Here is a 14,777-nt window from a genome sequence, read left to right as displayed (position 1 = left end):
CTCTGCCTCTTCCTCTCGTCTCCTCTCTCTCCTCATCCCTCCCTGCGCTCAACTCTTCCTCCTCCTCCTCCTTACCCTCCCCTTCTTCACCCCTTCCTCCTCCTCCTCCTTACCCTCCCCTTCTTCACCCCTTCCTCCTCCTCCTCCTTACCCTCCCCTTCTTCACCCCTTCTACCTCCTCCTCTCATCACCATGATCGCTTCTGTGATCCCATCGACATCCCCGGTCATCGTCGCGTTCCACAGCATGTCCGTGACGAGCCTCGAGCGATTGGCCAGCCCTGACCAGCTTTCATTCACCTTGCAAGCAGGGAGAGCTGACCTGGGAGGGAGGAGAGGGAGGAGGAGGCGTGCTTCTGCATGAATTTCGAGCTGAACCCCACGTTCTTCTCACGAGCATACGCGAGGTGAAACTCGTTCTCTTGCCCCGTCATGAAGAAGTCGCAAGGGAACCCTGGAAACTTCACCCACCTGCGCATCTCTCAGCTCGCACCTGCCCGGCATCTCCCAGCACCAGGCCAGCTGACGTTCATCCACCGGCTCCTCCAACACGCCCACCAGACCTCTGACGTCGCAGAGCGTCAGCAAGAGAGAAACAGAAACGAGCAGGATCGAGGAGGCTGAAGGAGGGTGAAGGTGAAGGAGGGTAGAGGGGCGTCACCGATAGCGCGAGAAGAAATCAGCTCGAGAGCTGTTGACAAGCGCGCGGGTGGAGAGAGACACACGCATGCCTGCCTTGGCGTCGTGCTTGCTGACGAGATGCTCTCGCGTTTGCCGATCATACCTGCTTCAAGTCAGGCTCTCCTCCTCACTCCTCTCCCTCCTTCACCTCGCGCCATCTCCAAGCGGCAGATCCTCTGGGGCTTGAACGGTCTCCTCCTCTACCACTTCTGCTCTCTTCTTCTTAGGCATAGGCGTTGAAACTTGCGCCACCGCTGGAGCTGCTCGCTTGCTTTGCCCCCCCGACATCAACTCACGAGCACGCGGGCTGATCCACTCACTTGAGTCGGTGCCTTCACTGATGTCGCTTGAGCGAACTTCAGCATCGTACCCCTCCTCCCCCCCCTGCATCTCATTCAAACGTTCAAGTTCCCGCTTGAAGGCCTCCATGTCTCCATCAGGTTGTGATCCTCCTCGCAGCCGCAGACATGCTGTGAGCGCAACAATAGGATGCGAGTCGATCAAGCGCAAGTTCGCTTCACCACCCGCTCCTTGGGGCATCAGGACCACCGTCAAGAGCAGGAGGGTCAAGGAAGACATGTTGGGATCGAAACTGGTCTCAGTACTCGACCTCGTCTTGGCACGCAGCGCCGCCCTCATCGGGATCTCAGTCTCTTCCTCTCCTCCTCAGTATCTCTTCCTCTCTTCCTCTCTCCCCGCTGCATCTTGTCCTCCCGTCCCCCTCCCTCGCCACGCCTCCATCCGGTCGCATCTTGCCTATCAATTTACCCACCCACCCCACTCTTTCCCTTTTAAATCACCCTACCCCCTGTTCCACTGCCTGACCCACCATCAACATGGCTAGACCTCCAACCCCGCCGATGCCGACGGGCATGGAGCAGGACGCCATGAGGATGGCGTACAGCAAGTACCAGGTGTACAAGGAGCACTGGCCGCTCTCAGGCACGCTCCCCTCCCGTCCAGGGCTCCTTCTCTTCTTGATGCTCTTCTGCAGAGACAGACAAGTCGGACGAGCAGAGGATTGAGAGGCGGCTCAAGGCGTTGGAGCAGCAAGCGCACGACACGGCAGTCGCACAGATGGCACTAATACGATCAAGTCTAGGAAGCGGCACGCTTTTGCTTGTTTTGACGCAACTCCTGACCTCTTTGCGGCAGGTCAAGGTCATCCTGTACTCCCTCTCGAGGAAGTCAGCGGTGTCGTCTATCATGCCTCGCAGCCATCAGGCGGAGCGATAGACGCTTGGCTGGAGGAGAGGAGGAGAGAACGCGAGGGCAGGCAAAGAAGCGCTTGTCAGGTAGCACTCGTCAAGGCTTGTACTGTCTGTCGTTCTCATTCGCCCCAACCGTCAGGACCCCACATATGGCGCTGCTAAGGTCCAGCAGAGGAGGGCAGAGAGAATTCTGACTGCGAGTGGAGACATCGTCGACCTGAGACACCTCAGCATAACGGGGGACGGGAAGTTCCAGCAGCAGCAACCTCGACCAGGTGAAACCGCAGGCGCGGTGTTAGGCCGAACGGGCAGACGAGGGTCGTCGGCGTCCAGGAGCCTCCGCGAAAGAAGCTCAAAGCAGCAGAAACAGAAGTTGACGGGGAGGTGCGGAGCAAGCGTGTTCTTCCATTGTTCTTCCTTCCTCTGATGCACGAGAACCTGATGGTAGCTGCAGAGAAGACTCAGTCCCTACCTTGGAACAAGCTGAGAAAGATTTTCTTGTCAAGCTGCAGAAGTGCGTCGAAGGTGTCGAAGGAGATGTGCTGAGATGGTGCAGGCACAACTTGCGAGTGAGGAGGAAGGACGCGACCAGGGAGATGGAGGTCGACTACATTGAGCTTGCTGAAAGGAGGCTCGCTCCGAATCCGAAGCCGCAGGTCGTCCTGTCTGCATCAGATGAGGAGGAGGACGAAGTATGCATCATCTTCCTGTGACCATCTTCTCTTCGCTGTTGTGACAGTTGCTTGCACAGGAGGAGCTGCAGGCTGAGGACGTGGTCACCACGTTCGTACAACAGAAGCTGGTCACCAGCGAGCTCTCCAGCGCGCACACGAGCAAGCTACTCTACGCCTTCACCCGGGAGGACTCACCGGACTCCTTTGACTCTGACGGGGAGGGGACGGACTGGCGGTCAGAGTCTACGAGAACTTCCTACACCGCGACTCTCAGCAGGAAAGGAAGTCGCAGCAGCATCGCCCGCTAGATGTTCTATGACTCACTGATGCTTCCTGCTAGAGTGATGTTTTAGTTAATGAAAATACGGGCTTGCCTCAGGGTCCTCATAGGACTGTTGACCAGGACAGTTGTTTTCGAGTGAATGGGGGTGGGGGTGGGTGTAGCCATTTGTGGGTAGTCAAGGTACGGGTTTTACAACAGGGAAAAAAGGGGTCATAGAAGGCTTGCTGTGATGAATGGAGGGGTAGTCAAGCAGGAGGGTGGTCTTGATGGTAGGGTAGTGCTGCTGTCTCCGAAAGCTTCTCTGACACATTTATCGGCCGCCATGGCACGACGAGTCGCTGGCCTCGCGCTCATGGCGTCAGCTGCCTCTGCCTTCCTCGCCCCCTCGCCCTCGCCCTCCCTCTCGCTTCGTCTCCCTCTGTCTCAGAATGCTCTGGTCAACCGCTCTCCTTTGAAGGTCTCCATGTGCGACGCGAACAGCGCGGGTACCAGAGCTGACGAGATCAGGTCAGTGCTTGCGGAGCTTTTGGAGTTTCGCAGCCGCATCGTGGAGAATTCGACATCTCTGGCAAAGAAAGTGAAAGCAAAACCCAAAGACCTCAACAAGGCGTTGGAAGAGCACCCGGACATCATCAAGATCGATCAAGCAAGGGAGCAGCTTGAAGCTGAGCTGAAGCAACTCACCAAGGACTGAGGGGTGGGGAGAGAAACCATACAGAGAGGTGATGTAGAGTTGACAGAGAGCAGAAGATAATAAAGAACGCGTTGAAAACCATGAGGAGGTGATCTCGCATGTAGCACCGTAGAGTTGACAGAGAGCAAAGGGCAGGACATCGACGCCATTCGGCACCTCAGTAAGCAGAAAAGAAAGATCATCCCATGACAGCCTCCTTCTCCTCCTTTTCTTCGTCTGGCACACGCTCGATGATGCTTGTCATTCTAGAGGGCAATGCGAGTGGCTCTCGCAACGCCGAGAGGAGAAAACAAGTATCGAGTAGATGCTGTCTTCATACACACCTGCAAGACCTTCATTCTTTCATTCTTGCTCTGACGATCTCTTTCTTGTTCCTCTTTCCCCCTTCCCCATTCCATTCCAATTCCAATCCCCATCCCAACCCTTCCCTTCCCACCGCCAACGTTTATTTCAACAGGCATCGTGCTAGAGGTCTCATCGTCACTCGTTCCATCCATCCGAACTTAGAAGCCGTGCGAGCAATCAGAGACAAGGACGTGAAGTCGAGCAAACGTCGATGCCTTGCCGAGTTAGAGCACGAGGATGTAAATCGCATTTCCGTTGTCTTGGTAAAGAAAGAGTTTATTGTACAGTTATTGACACAGCATTCGTTTGCAGAAACGTTAAGAGAGGGGGGGTGAAGGTTGATCTCCCAAGGAGGGAAGGAAACAGCATAGTATCCTAGTAACGCCAATCAACCAGTCGTGTACTGGCGCTGTCTACATTGTGCACAGGTGACATCTGCGGTATCGCTACACGGTGCCAGTGTACACCCACGAGACGTTACACGATGGATCATTTCCTGTCAGGATTGCCGGTCTACAACCTCCACCACATGTACAGCATGCTGAGCTCGCCGTGTGCCCATCGTACACGTCGAAGGCTCGGTTGAAGGTGGAGCACTTGTTGTACTCGTCGTTCTTTGGAGGCGCCGCAAACCACGAGCATGTCACCAAGTCGTTCTGCGGGCTGTGCCATCCCGGCTTGTCGTAACATTCAGCAGCTCTCGTGCTGTGCCCGAGGATCGCCATCGCCGCCATCGCCGCCACCACCAACCATCTCGCCCTTGCCATGTCTCCTCGTTTCCAAGGAATTTCGTCCCCAGGGGGTAGGGGTATTTGTGTGGGGGTTATATTTTGACATTATTACATACAAAGGATGGGTAGGGTACTTCAATGGTTGGGGTGGTGTTGTTGGAAGGGGAGTGAGGAGACGCGACAGGAGTAGGAGGAAGCAGAGCGGGTTGGGCGATCGAGGGAGAGGACGAGGCATGAACGAGAGGTAGGAGATCACACCATGCTCGGAGATTGACCGGCTGCTCTCGATTCTGAGACCCTGCTAGTCACACCAGGAGGGAGGATGCAGATGAAGCATGTTGCTTGTGGGCTGGCTTTCCTCTCTGCCTGTGCTGTCGTGTTGCTATCTCTAAGCCAGCGTTCGAGCATCTCCTCTCTGTTACAGACGTCCCGTCATGTCCGCGTTCATCTGGGCCCAGGGAACCCCTTGATGAAGAACATAGTCATCGACAAGGTTTACTTTCCCCCCGGTAGTCATGATTCAGGCCTCGCCAGTGTACATGGAGTAGTCAACGGAGAGTATGTGCAGGTAGCTCCTCCTCTTGCCCTCTTGCCTTCTGTTCTGAAAGCGCCTACAGGGCAACTTGCGCATCAAGAGGATAGCTCATTATCACCCACGCGACGGCTCCTGGTCCGGGGTCGAACAGTCGCGTGTAGCGAGCTATAACCCGTCGGCTGTGCAGCAAATTGTCTCAAACTCAATCCAACACGCGATGCTGAACCTGTTGGAACCAGCTGAAGAGCAGGAGAATCCGTCGCTACCCAGAAGTTACGAAGCTCCTGAAACGATAGTGAGCCGAGACATCACCAAGGCAGCGATGAACGCGGTTGAAGAGGTTCTGCAGCCGAAAGAGACGAGCCTGCGCTCCCATCCCTCCAAGCTTCACAGTCTCAACTCGCCAGAGAAGAGCAGCGTCAGCAATGAGAAGAGGAGAAGGCGCGGGGGCACCGGCACGGTTGGCGGGTGCTCCTGCAAGGGCTCATTTGAATACGAGGGGGAGGTCTTCCACTCTTGCACAAGGAGAGGACGCGATCGCGCCTGGTGCTACACGCATGATGGATGCGGACACACGGAGGCAGAGGGCTCGTGGGATTACTGCGAGGACCCGATGGTTCGGACAGTCAAGGGCTGCGAGTGCGACTTCCCTTTCCTGTACAAGGGACGAGTACATCGACAGTGTGTGGCGGTTCCAGGCAGCAAGGGAACCTCGTGGTGCAAGACCAGAGGAGAATGTGGGCAAGCAGGATACATCCAGACATCTGGGGATAGAGCTCGATGGGACCATTGCGAACTTCCTCCTCCCGCCGTTGCTGTCGCACTGCGCGATGAGATGTTGACTGAGGGTCGAGCCGACAGCCGCCGAGCCAGGACTTGTGGGGCAAGCTTCTCAGACGCGTCGAAGCACAGCAACCCCTTCCACTTCTCTGCGGAGTGCGCCAGAGGAGAAATCTGTGGCTTCATGTGTTCGGATCCCAACTTCTGCCCTAACTGTGCTGGCAACAACTGTCGATGCGCGACACCTCGACAAGTCGGGGAACATTGCGGAGATTCTAGCAATCGGCCTCCAAGCTACTCCTCCTACACTTGCAAGTCAGGTCGTTGCGTGTTCAACTGCACGACTCTTGGCAGCGAATGCTCCACCTGCAACAACGGCAATTGCGTCTGTGCAGCCTGAAACCCTAGATCGGATATCATTTGTAAATGTCTCGAACCACATTTAGCAGTTCAAAATTTTATTTCTGTCACAATCAATCTTCAACGCTTCTTCGGTTCGTCCGCCGAAAAATCCCAGGTCGGATCCATGTAGAAGTACCAAGTTCCGGTCGGCGGCTCATTCATGCAGTCAGGACATCCTTGATCACTTCCTCCCTTGCCGAAAGACGTGCAAGGGTACTTCACTCTTTCCACCTCGCCCTCACCATAGGGATACGGCTTCTCTCCGAAGAGAGGAACTGATGGATCGACGGACAACACAGACAGCAGGAGCCGAGACAACATGTCCCCCAGAGATCACTTTGCTTTCAACACCAAACGCTCAAAAAAAGTGGTTCCAAAGCGTCCAAACTCCTTCTGATAAGAAAATATCAGCAAACCATCACAAAGGCATTCAAACACGGCAATCGGAACAGTTGCAAGCTATCACTACCCATGGAGCATGACAAGAAACAAAGGCGATGCAGGCTGTTACTGTTATCATAATCTTTCGCAGCACATCAAGGCGACATCTTCTTCTACGTGCAGTCGGATTCTAGCTCACACATGGGAGGAACCAAGGAACGGAAGCGCGGTGCTAAGCGAGGAGGGAGTAGGTTCCTACTCCCCACTCGGGCACGTGTAGTAGGGAGTAGGATCCTACCCGAGCAAGAGCCCACAGCAAGCGAGAAGCAAGGGACATCAGCTTGTACATGTCCTACCGTTCTTCCCGAAGAACTTCTTGCCATGCGCGCTCTTGGCTGCGGCGGCTCCTCCCTGCGCCTTCTCCTTGAGCTGCGACAGCATTCGCCTCTTCGCTCCCCTGCCTCTTCAGCCACCTGGGCCCGTCGGAGTCAGAGCACCCGGGGGTTGGGAAGTGGTCCTGTCACTGAGATTTATAGTACATGACCAGTCACGTCCCGTCAGGACCCGCCATCCCCCCACCATGTCACCACCACCCCTATAAATTGACTCAAAGGACCCGGTCATGATCCAGTCACAGAGTAACGGCGGGACTTGTCCTCTGCGACTTTACTACTGGAGATACCCCTACCCCCTACTTTCATATCTTACTACCCCTATCTATCATGTCAGGACCGTCGTGCTGTGCACCTAGCGGCTAAACTCTCAAATCTGCTGCTTTATTGAAATTATAATCTTTAAATTTGAAAAGTTTTACAAAAAATTGAAATCTCTATCCGAAAAAAAAATTGTCGTCGAGTACCCTACCCTTCCATAAAACAAAATCACTCTGTGAACACAAACCACAACAAAAGCTTTACCCTACCCCCTTTTTATCATTTATATGTACCAATAAAGACCACTCATCACCCTACATTATCTCACCCCCACCCATCATTTCGATACCACCCCCGTCAATCGTCCCCCCCCCCCCCCCCACCGACTGTATAGTTTGTTTTGAGGATTCTGTTTCCTCCCTCTCTCCCCCTCTCCCTCTCCTCCTTCCTCTCCTCCCCTTCTAGCTTCCTCGTCCTTGTGAGTCCAGATCAAGCTACACCTTCATCTCCTTCTTTGTTCTACTCGTCACTTGCTCCTCATCCACTTGCGGTCAAACCCTTCTTCTTCGGCATGGACCGCGAGGACAAGCGGGAGGACCAGAATGTCGATCTATTGCGCACTGAGTATCTTGACGAGTACAAACCACCGCCGTTCAAGCACAGAGCTCTGAGCTTCTTGAAGAGTCAGTACCAGCTCAGCAGCCTCGTCCCCTCTACTGTATGGATCCCCAAATACATCAACGGAGGATGGCGGGAGGACCTAATGGGGGACATATTCGCGGGTCTCACGGTAGGGTTCTTTCTCGTTCCTCAAGGCATGTCGTATGCACTCGTTGCCAACCTTCCTCCTATCTACGGCCTCTACACGGGCTCTTTCCCTCTCATCGTCTACGGTCTTCTAGGAACGTCCAGACAGGTCCCTCCTCCCTCATCTTCTTGCTCTTGGCTCACTCGTGCTGTGCTGTAGCTCGCCGTCGGCCCTGTCGCCATCGTCTCGCTGCTGGTCTCGCATGGTCTGAACTCCATCGCTCCAGCAAAGCTAGAGGATGGAAGTGCAAACCCCGCCTTCATCAAGCTAGCTATTGCATCCTCCTTCCTCTCCGGCTTGTTTCAGCTCGCGCTGGGATTGTTTAAGCTTGGCTTCTTGACCTCTTTCCTCTCGCATCCAGTCGTCGCCGGTTTCACCTCAGCAGCTGCCATCATCATCGGTGACTATTCCTGTGGCTACCCGCTGCTCCTGTAACTCTGCTGCAGGGCTGGGCCAGATGAAGCATGTGCTGGGATACTCCCTGAGCGAATCGAACAACACATTTGTTGTGATTGTAGACATGCTGGCTCGGTTGGGTGAGGCTCACTGGCCGTCCGTTCTGATGGGCATCGGAGTCATGGCGTTCTTGATGGTGTTCAAGAAAGTTCCCAGGCTGAGGAAAGTTCCCTCGGCGATGCTCATCGTCGTCATCGGAATTCTGGTGGCCATTGTCCTCGCCTTGTTGCCTCGTGACGCTTCTGTTTGAGCAGATCTCGTGGGGAGCCCGTCTGGACAAGTCAGGTTTCAAGATCTGCGGAACTATCCCGGCTGGTGTTCCTGTCCCGCAGGCACCTGAGTTGCCGTCGACAGGGATGGGAGCGCTCTTCTCATTTGTGCTGATCAGCTCTATGCTGGGGTACATGGAGTCCATCGCTGTCGGCCTAACGTATGCAAACAAGAACGGCTACGCCATCAACCCCGACCAAGAGCTCGTCGCCTTCGGCGTCTCAAACATCGTCGGCAGCTTCTTCCGCTGCTACCCAGCAGCCGGAGGGTTCGGTCGCTCAGCTGTGAACGCCAATGCAGGTTCGAGGACGCAGCTGGCTGGCATCATTTCAGGGCTGCTGATGCTGATCGTGCTGGGAGCTCTGACTCCTCTCTTCTACTACCTCCCCAAGCCCGTGCTGGGTGCCATCGTCATCATCGCCGTGTCTGGACTCCTCGACACCCACGAGCCGTGGCACCTGTACCAGCTGGAGGCCTGGGAGGAGCTCATTGCCTTCAGCGTCACCTTCATGGCCACCCTTCTGCTCGGTGCTGAGCTCGGCCTTGCCGTCGGTTTCGCCTGCTCCATCATCGCGCTCCTTTTTCAGACTTCGAGCCCCACTTATTCCGTACTGGGTCAAGTGCCCGGCACGCACAACTACCATGACATGAAGGTCATGGAGTCTGCCGTTCCAGTCCCCGGCATCCTCATTATCCGCTTTGTGAGTGACGTAAGTGCTTGTCGCTCGCTCTGACTCGCTGGCAGGACATGGACTTGTGGTTCGCCAACTGCAACGGGTTCCGCGACGCCGTGCTGCACGAGGTCAAGCTCGCGCTCCACATGGTGTCTGAGACGGACAAGCCGAGGGGGGAGCTGCGGCGTCTCGTGCTCGACCTGTCGGGAGTGAACCGGCTCGACTCCTCCTCCATGCGCACCATGAAGGACATCGTCGTCAAGGTAAAGGGCATCTCGCCGTCCACCAGCGTGGCGCTGGCAGGAGCGAAGAAGGCCGTGAGGAGGAGGCTGGCGCGGGAGATCGCCCTCGCCTCCTACATGGGCCCTGGGATCCACTCGATCCTGGTGGCCGGCAAGACCAAGGATCAGCTGCAGCAACACTTCTCGAGGGCTGCGGACGGCTCGGGTCGCATCACGCGCAAGCAGGCGATAGAGATCGCGCACGAGCTGGAGAAGTTCTCCTCCTCCAAGGTGGACGAGCGGACGCTAGAGGATGGAGGTTCAGAGGCGCTCACGTTCAACGAGTTCTACGAGCTCCTCAAAGAGCTCCACGGGGAGAAAGAGGAGAAGATCGCAACGCTTTACAGCAACGTGCATGCGGCGGTAGAAGACCGAGAGTCGCAAGAGCACACGACTGGAGGAGGCGATGGGCCCCAGGACGACCAGAACGACCAGGAGGACATTGTGGTGTCAGTCACACCAGACATGGGGGATGCGAATGCTGAGATTGTGACGAAGCAGCAGAAGAATGCCTGAGTAGGGTTCTCGTCGTCTCGCTCTCTGCTCACCCCTCCATCTCTCAGGAAGGGAGGGCGAGAGCATGAGGATCGTCATGGAGATGAGGAGGAGGAGATTAACTTGTGCAGGTAAGCAGCACAAGGCAGAGGCTGACAGGGAGTGAAGCAATCTCGGACTGCCACCTGACATGGTTCTCAACAAGCTTAAATGAATCACTCAAGTCAACCTTGCGCCTCTCGTCCCTGCTCTCTCCCTCGGTTTTATCTCGCAGACTCCGCTTGCTCCACCGCATCTTGTTTGAACCTCGTCTTCCTCCTCCTCTCCCCCTTCTCTCTATCTCTATTCTTGTCCGCCCTCCCTCCCTTCGCAAAGCATCCACAACCTCTCGATCACTTTCGGGTTCAGCGCCCTATTGTTCTTCTCACGGAACTTCTGCCTGCTCAGCTCGTCAGCAGCTGGAGGGAGGCGGCCAGCACCCACGTGACGATCTTCTTGAAGTTTTCCAGCGACTGGCAGCGGCGGCAGAAGTCAAGAAGCGCCGGGAGCGTCGCGAACTCCTCGACGAGGGTGTCGACCGCCTTGGAGCCGAGGCCTTGAACAGCGCTAGCCAGCTGCCACGGTCTCACCACCACCGACGTTGTGACCTGCTGCTGCTGCTGCTGCTGCTCCCCTCCCTTGGTCTTCTCTGCTCCTCACACCCACTGCTCGAGTAGTTCTACACATGTCCCTTCCCCACCGCAGTTCTCCTACTCCTAGTCTCCTCCTTCCTCACCTGGATCTGCAGAAGTTCCGAGAAAGTGCGAGAGGACAAGTTCTTCATGCGGTCCTGCCAGTCGAACTTTTAGGAGGAGCCGTAACAGCAGACAGAGTTTACAGATTGAGAACAACAAGGGGGAGGAGCAGAAGCAGGGAAGGGAGAAGAGAAGAGGTTCCGGAAGAGAGGAGGAGGAGGAGCAGAGGGTGGGGATGACACGGGGGGAAGAGGATGAGTGTTGAGGTACCGAGAAAGCCTTGAAGGTGACGAGGTCATGCTCAATGAGCATGGCAACGTCAGAGGAGAGGCCTTGGTTTCTCAGCATCAAAGATATCTTTTGCGTCATAAGGTGCAGCAGATCGACAGTCTCCTGGAAGGAACGTGAGTCATCGGAGAAGAGCAACGTGGGCAAATGGCGGAAGCGACAGTAGAGGAGGAGGGAGAGGAGGAGGGAGAGGAGGGAGAAGGGAGTGATATGGAGATTAGGTCGATCTCTGACCTTCCAGTTGCCAGTCTGGTGCAGGAAGAACTGACTGTGAATCTGAATGTCAACAGTCGAGCTTCGTATTCGCTTCTCCACCTCCTCCGTCACATCTGCTAACTCGTTCAGCACAGCACCTTGTCCGCTCGCTTCTCTTAACCGTGGTACCCGGACTGCCTCATTCCGTCCACTGAGTTTTCAAGCAGGTAGACGATCCTGCTGAAGCCTGTGGAGCACAAGCCTTCACTCGTCCCTCTTCCCTCCTCCTCCCTCCTCACCCGATCGCTGCAGCCTGTACTTCTGCGACTCGTATCGCTTGGAGATGACGCTGCTGTGCAGGTCGCTGACGCTCTTGCGCTCGATGATGAAGTCCAGGACAATCTGGGGGAGCGAGTGAGTCGCCAGGGGAGGATGTGGACGACCAGAAGCTCACAGCATCCTCAAGCTTCACAGATGCGACTTCTTGACCCTGTAGACCCTTCTCAGCCTCCTTCTCTTCAGCCACCACCTCCTCTTCAGCAGCCGCCACCACCACCGCCTCCTCCTCTTCCAGCGTCCAACCTGCGGGACGGCAACCCACATGAAGTCTCCGATCATGAGCTGCGTCCTCTTGTACCTATCGGATCAGATCACGCACTGGGAGCAGGAGGAGGCGACTTGACCTGATGTGCTTCGCCTCCACGAAGTGAAGAACCTCAGGGGGCTCGTTGTTGTCCACCAGCAGCAGAACCTCCAGCTTCGACCCATCGGGCAGGCGACGCGAGCCAGCCTGACGCGAGGAGATCAGCTCGGCTGTAGCTGGACTTACTATCTCACCGCTGACTCTCCGACGAGCTCACAGGCCCGCAAGTCAGAAGGCTCGTGACTGTCATCAACAGGATCATTCCGCTACCTCGACCTGACATGTCATCACCTCCCGACGTTGCGATCTCCTGGCCTCCTGTCCCCGATCGAGCTTGTTGTCGCTACAGACTGCCCGAGACAGTCAGAGAAGCAACGAGTAGAATTCCCTTCACCTCGCTTCCTGATCCTCCCCCTGCTTCTCCTGTTTCTGACTCCAATACTCTGACGTTCAACGCCTCCGCCAGCGCCCTCCCCTCTTGAGACAGCTCAAAGACTTTGCGGGGACCATTCCTGTATGCCTGGACAAGACCCTTGGGAACCTGAGCAGCATCAACAACCTCCGCCACGACAACCGACAGCACACCAGGGTCCTGTTCATGGAGTCCCATCCACAATAATGCGCTCTATCGCACAGAATCCTCTCATCTGCCCACTGCAGCAGCTTCAGCACATGATCACAACGTCTTCCATCCTCTTACCTGCTGCGAGAACTTCGCGAGAGTCTCTCGATCAGGTCGTACGCACACTCCCGTTCCTATCCCCTGCTCGCAGTTCAGCCCCTCCCTCCGCAAAGGAGCTTCACTGAGAGCACCTTCTCCATCCTATACAGACCTATCAGGAGAGCGTATGCTCCGCTCCTTGTCTTCGGCTGGTACTGTCGGTCTGGTCGATGAGCAGGTTCTGACGTCTCGTCCTCCGCCTCGTTGCTCGCATTTTTGTTTTCCCGCCTCCGCTTTTTCTTTCCTTGCTCCCCCTCGCGATGTCGGTCGGTCTCAAGCATGGAGGCGCTCTCGCCTGTCAGAGCTCCAGCAACATCTCGAGGCTGAGCTGCATCATGATCCACCTCGTCTGCCTGACCTGCTCCCCTCCCCTCGATCATCCTCATAATCATACCAGCGATCTTCTCACCCACCCCTTTGATCGCCATGGCCTCGTGCTTGCTCCTGATGGGGAGGGGACATGCGCTCACATTTCTGGCGGCCTTGAGGAGAGCCTTCGCCATGCCTTCGCTTCTCGCCTTCTTCGCCGCCTCCTTGAGCATCTTCCCTGCCTCCTCGTTGGGTCCCACCATCGCTTCAAAATCTACCACACCAACCACCCCACCCCACCCCGACCCCCATTCTTTGCACCCACCTCTAACCACCACCCCTCGTATGTGGTACCTGAAAACTCAATACAGAATACACTACCCCTGGTATCAAGAGTACCCACCCTATTCCCCATCCCGACGGCATCGCCTGCTATGGCGGGATGAAGAAGCCGCTGCACCTGATCCTCGTAGTTTGCTCCCTCCTCCTCCCTCCCTCCTCCTCCCTCCTCCCCTCCCCCTCCTCTTTGTACCAAGCTTCGTTCCTTGCCTTCCAGCCTTCATTCCCATCCTTCCCATCCGCTGCTGTCGTACGCCGACGTTCGCCGCTGTCCACGACCGTAGCAAGGAAGGGCCTTCCCGCGATGAAGATAGACAACATAGAGGACTTGAGCGGCGTGGAAGCCCTCATCTTCGACTGCGATGGCACTCTGGTCGACTCCATGCCCATGTGGTGTGAGGTAAGAGCGGCTTCTTCTCCACTCCTGCATCTCTGCGGCTGACGTCGCATGCAGAACTGGATCAAGACGTGCGAGCACTTTGGGATGAAGCTGACAGAAGAAGAGTTCTACTCGCACGCGGGCAAGACAGTTGAGGAGACCTTCAAGATTCTCTGCAAGGAGCAGGCGGTGGATGTCGACCCGGACGCGTTCTACAGGAAGAAGGACGACCTTGCTTCTGAGATGATCCCGCTAGTCAGGGAGATCAAACCCGTCTGTGACATTGCCCGAGCAAACCATGGCAGAATCCCAATGGCGGTCGTCAGTAGCGGTGACCTTACTGTCCCTCCTCCTCCCCCCGCCCACTCCCCCTGCCCTCTCCCCCTGCCCTCTCCCGCACCCCTCTCCTCCTCCCCTCTCCCCCCGCCCTCTCCTCCTCCCCTCTCCCCGTGCCTGACCCTGGCGCCGCAGGGCCTCGGAAGATGGTCGCCAAGTTCCTGAGCCAGTGCAAGCTCGAGACTCTCTTCGCCGTCCTCATCTGCGCGGAGGACGTTGAGAGGCACAAGCCGCATCCTGACCCGTTCCTGACAGCTGCCAGGAGCCTGGGGATCCCCCCCGACAAGTGCCGGTAGGTTGAAGGGAGGAGGTGGGGGCGGTGAGGGCTGACGGGAGGCGCCAGGGTGTACGAGGACGCGGATGCTGGAGTGGAGGCAGCGCTGAGCGCAGGGATGTCAGTGGTGGACGTGAGGAAGATCCCCGGAGTACTGCCCGTCCTCAAGTGAGGAGGAGGTGAGGGCCCACTTGAGGCCCTCGCCT

At 56.4% G+C, this 14,777-nt stretch overlaps 8 protein-coding genes across 8 annotated transcripts; 5 read left to right on the top strand and 3 right to left on the bottom strand.

Moving 5' to 3' along the window:
* Positions 1 to 1,516: 1,516 nt before the first annotated feature.
* Positions 1,517 to 2,873, top strand: GUITHDRAFT_140299 (hypothetical protein; the record flags this gene model as incomplete). The annotated part of the gene is made up of 7 exons (XM_005830799.1): positions 1,517 to 1,594; positions 1,836 to 1,874; positions 1,898 to 1,975; positions 2,031 to 2,275; positions 2,346 to 2,405; positions 2,448 to 2,583; positions 2,643 to 2,873. The coding sequence occupies 7 exons, from the start codon at positions 1,517 to 1,519 to the stop codon at positions 2,871 to 2,873; spliced, it is 867 nt and encodes a 288-aa protein (XP_005830856.1).
* A 299-nt stretch (positions 2,874 to 3,172) lies between these two features.
* Positions 3,173 to 3,620, top strand: GUITHDRAFT_153192 (hypothetical protein). Its single transcript, XM_005830798.1, has one exon. The coding sequence runs from the start codon at positions 3,201 to 3,203 to the stop codon at positions 3,540 to 3,542; it is 342 nt and encodes a 113-aa protein (XP_005830855.1). The 5' UTR covers positions 3,173 to 3,200; the 3' UTR covers positions 3,543 to 3,620.
* A 526-nt stretch (positions 3,621 to 4,146) lies between these two features.
* Positions 4,147 to 4,654, bottom strand: GUITHDRAFT_163775 (hypothetical protein; the record flags this gene model as incomplete). The annotated part of the gene is made up of 1 exon (XM_005830797.1): positions 4,147 to 4,654. One exon carries the CDS (start codon positions 4,652 to 4,654, stop codon positions 4,334 to 4,336), a length of 321 nt encoding a protein of 106 aa, XP_005830854.1. The 3' UTR covers positions 4,147 to 4,333.
* Positions 4,655 to 4,940: 286 nt separating this feature from the next.
* GUITHDRAFT_140296 (hypothetical protein) lies at positions 4,941 to 6,333 on the top strand (the record flags this gene model as incomplete). Its single annotated transcript, XM_005830796.1, has 2 exons — positions 4,941 to 5,186; positions 5,236 to 6,333. 2 exons carry the CDS (start codon positions 4,941 to 4,943, stop codon positions 6,331 to 6,333), a joined length of 1,344 nt encoding a protein of 447 aa, XP_005830853.1.
* Positions 6,334 to 6,355: 22 nt separating this feature from the next.
* GUITHDRAFT_153191 (hypothetical protein) lies at positions 6,356 to 7,150 on the bottom strand. Its single transcript, XM_005830795.1, has 2 exons — positions 7,073 to 7,150; positions 6,356 to 6,728 (listed from the first exon to the last, which is right to left on the bottom strand). Exon 2 carries the CDS (start codon positions 6,654 to 6,656, stop codon positions 6,414 to 6,416), a length of 243 nt encoding a protein of 80 aa, XP_005830852.1. The 5' UTR covers positions 6,657 to 6,728; positions 7,073 to 7,150; the 3' UTR covers positions 6,356 to 6,413.
* Positions 7,151 to 7,940: 790 nt separating this feature from the next.
* GUITHDRAFT_72854 (hypothetical protein) lies at positions 7,941 to 9,831 on the top strand (the record flags this gene model as incomplete). The annotated part of the gene is made up of 5 exons (XM_005830794.1): positions 7,941 to 8,285; positions 8,337 to 8,577; positions 8,624 to 8,847; positions 8,888 to 9,604; positions 9,649 to 9,831. Coding segments are annotated over 5 exons (1,710 nt in total), but the record flags the coding sequence as incomplete, so codon positions are not given.
* Positions 9,832 to 10,695: 864 nt separating this feature from the next.
* Positions 10,696 to 13,362, bottom strand: Mus81 (Mus81 endonuclease, DNA recombination, crossover formation in meiosis and mitosis; the record flags this gene model as incomplete). Its single annotated transcript, XM_005830793.1, has 16 exons — positions 10,696 to 10,792; positions 10,837 to 10,967; positions 11,129 to 11,182; positions 11,358 to 11,480; positions 11,610 to 11,704; positions 11,752 to 11,817; positions 11,870 to 11,972; positions 12,025 to 12,129; positions 12,153 to 12,207; positions 12,254 to 12,360; positions 12,408 to 12,456; positions 12,505 to 12,563; positions 12,608 to 12,754; positions 12,799 to 12,867; positions 12,914 to 12,976; positions 13,027 to 13,362. 16 exons carry the CDS (start codon positions 13,360 to 13,362, stop codon positions 10,696 to 10,698), a joined length of 1,659 nt encoding a protein of 552 aa, XP_005830850.1.
* Positions 13,363 to 13,886: 524 nt separating this feature from the next.
* GUITHDRAFT_110319 (hypothetical protein) lies at positions 13,887 to 14,743 on the top strand (the record flags this gene model as incomplete). Its single annotated transcript, XM_005830792.1, has 4 exons — positions 13,887 to 13,982; positions 14,037 to 14,292; positions 14,433 to 14,589; positions 14,641 to 14,743. 4 exons carry the CDS (start codon positions 13,887 to 13,889, stop codon positions 14,741 to 14,743), a joined length of 612 nt encoding a protein of 203 aa, XP_005830849.1.
* Positions 14,744 to 14,777: the final 34 nt, after the last annotated feature.

Source organism: Guillardia theta (genome assembly GCF_000315625.1).
Source record: "Guillardia theta CCMP2712 unplaced genomic scaffold GUITHscaffold_44, whole genome shotgun sequence".
Lineage (NCBI taxonomy): Eukaryota > Cryptophyceae > Pyrenomonadales > Geminigeraceae > Guillardia > Guillardia theta.
The sequence above is the reverse complement of the archived record's forward strand: the minus strand, read 5'-3'. Positions and strand labels throughout refer to the sequence as shown.

What these genes read in the sequence shown, in the direction of transcription:
- GUITHDRAFT_153192 (XM_005830798.1), top strand. Translation starts at nt 3,201, where the DNA reads ATGGCGTCAGCTGCCTCTGCCTTCCTCGCCCCCTCGCCCTCGCCCTCC.
- GUITHDRAFT_153191 (XM_005830795.1), bottom strand. Translation starts at nt 6,656, where the DNA reads ATGTTGTCTCGGCTCCTGCTGTCTGTGTTGTCCGTCGATCCATCAGTT.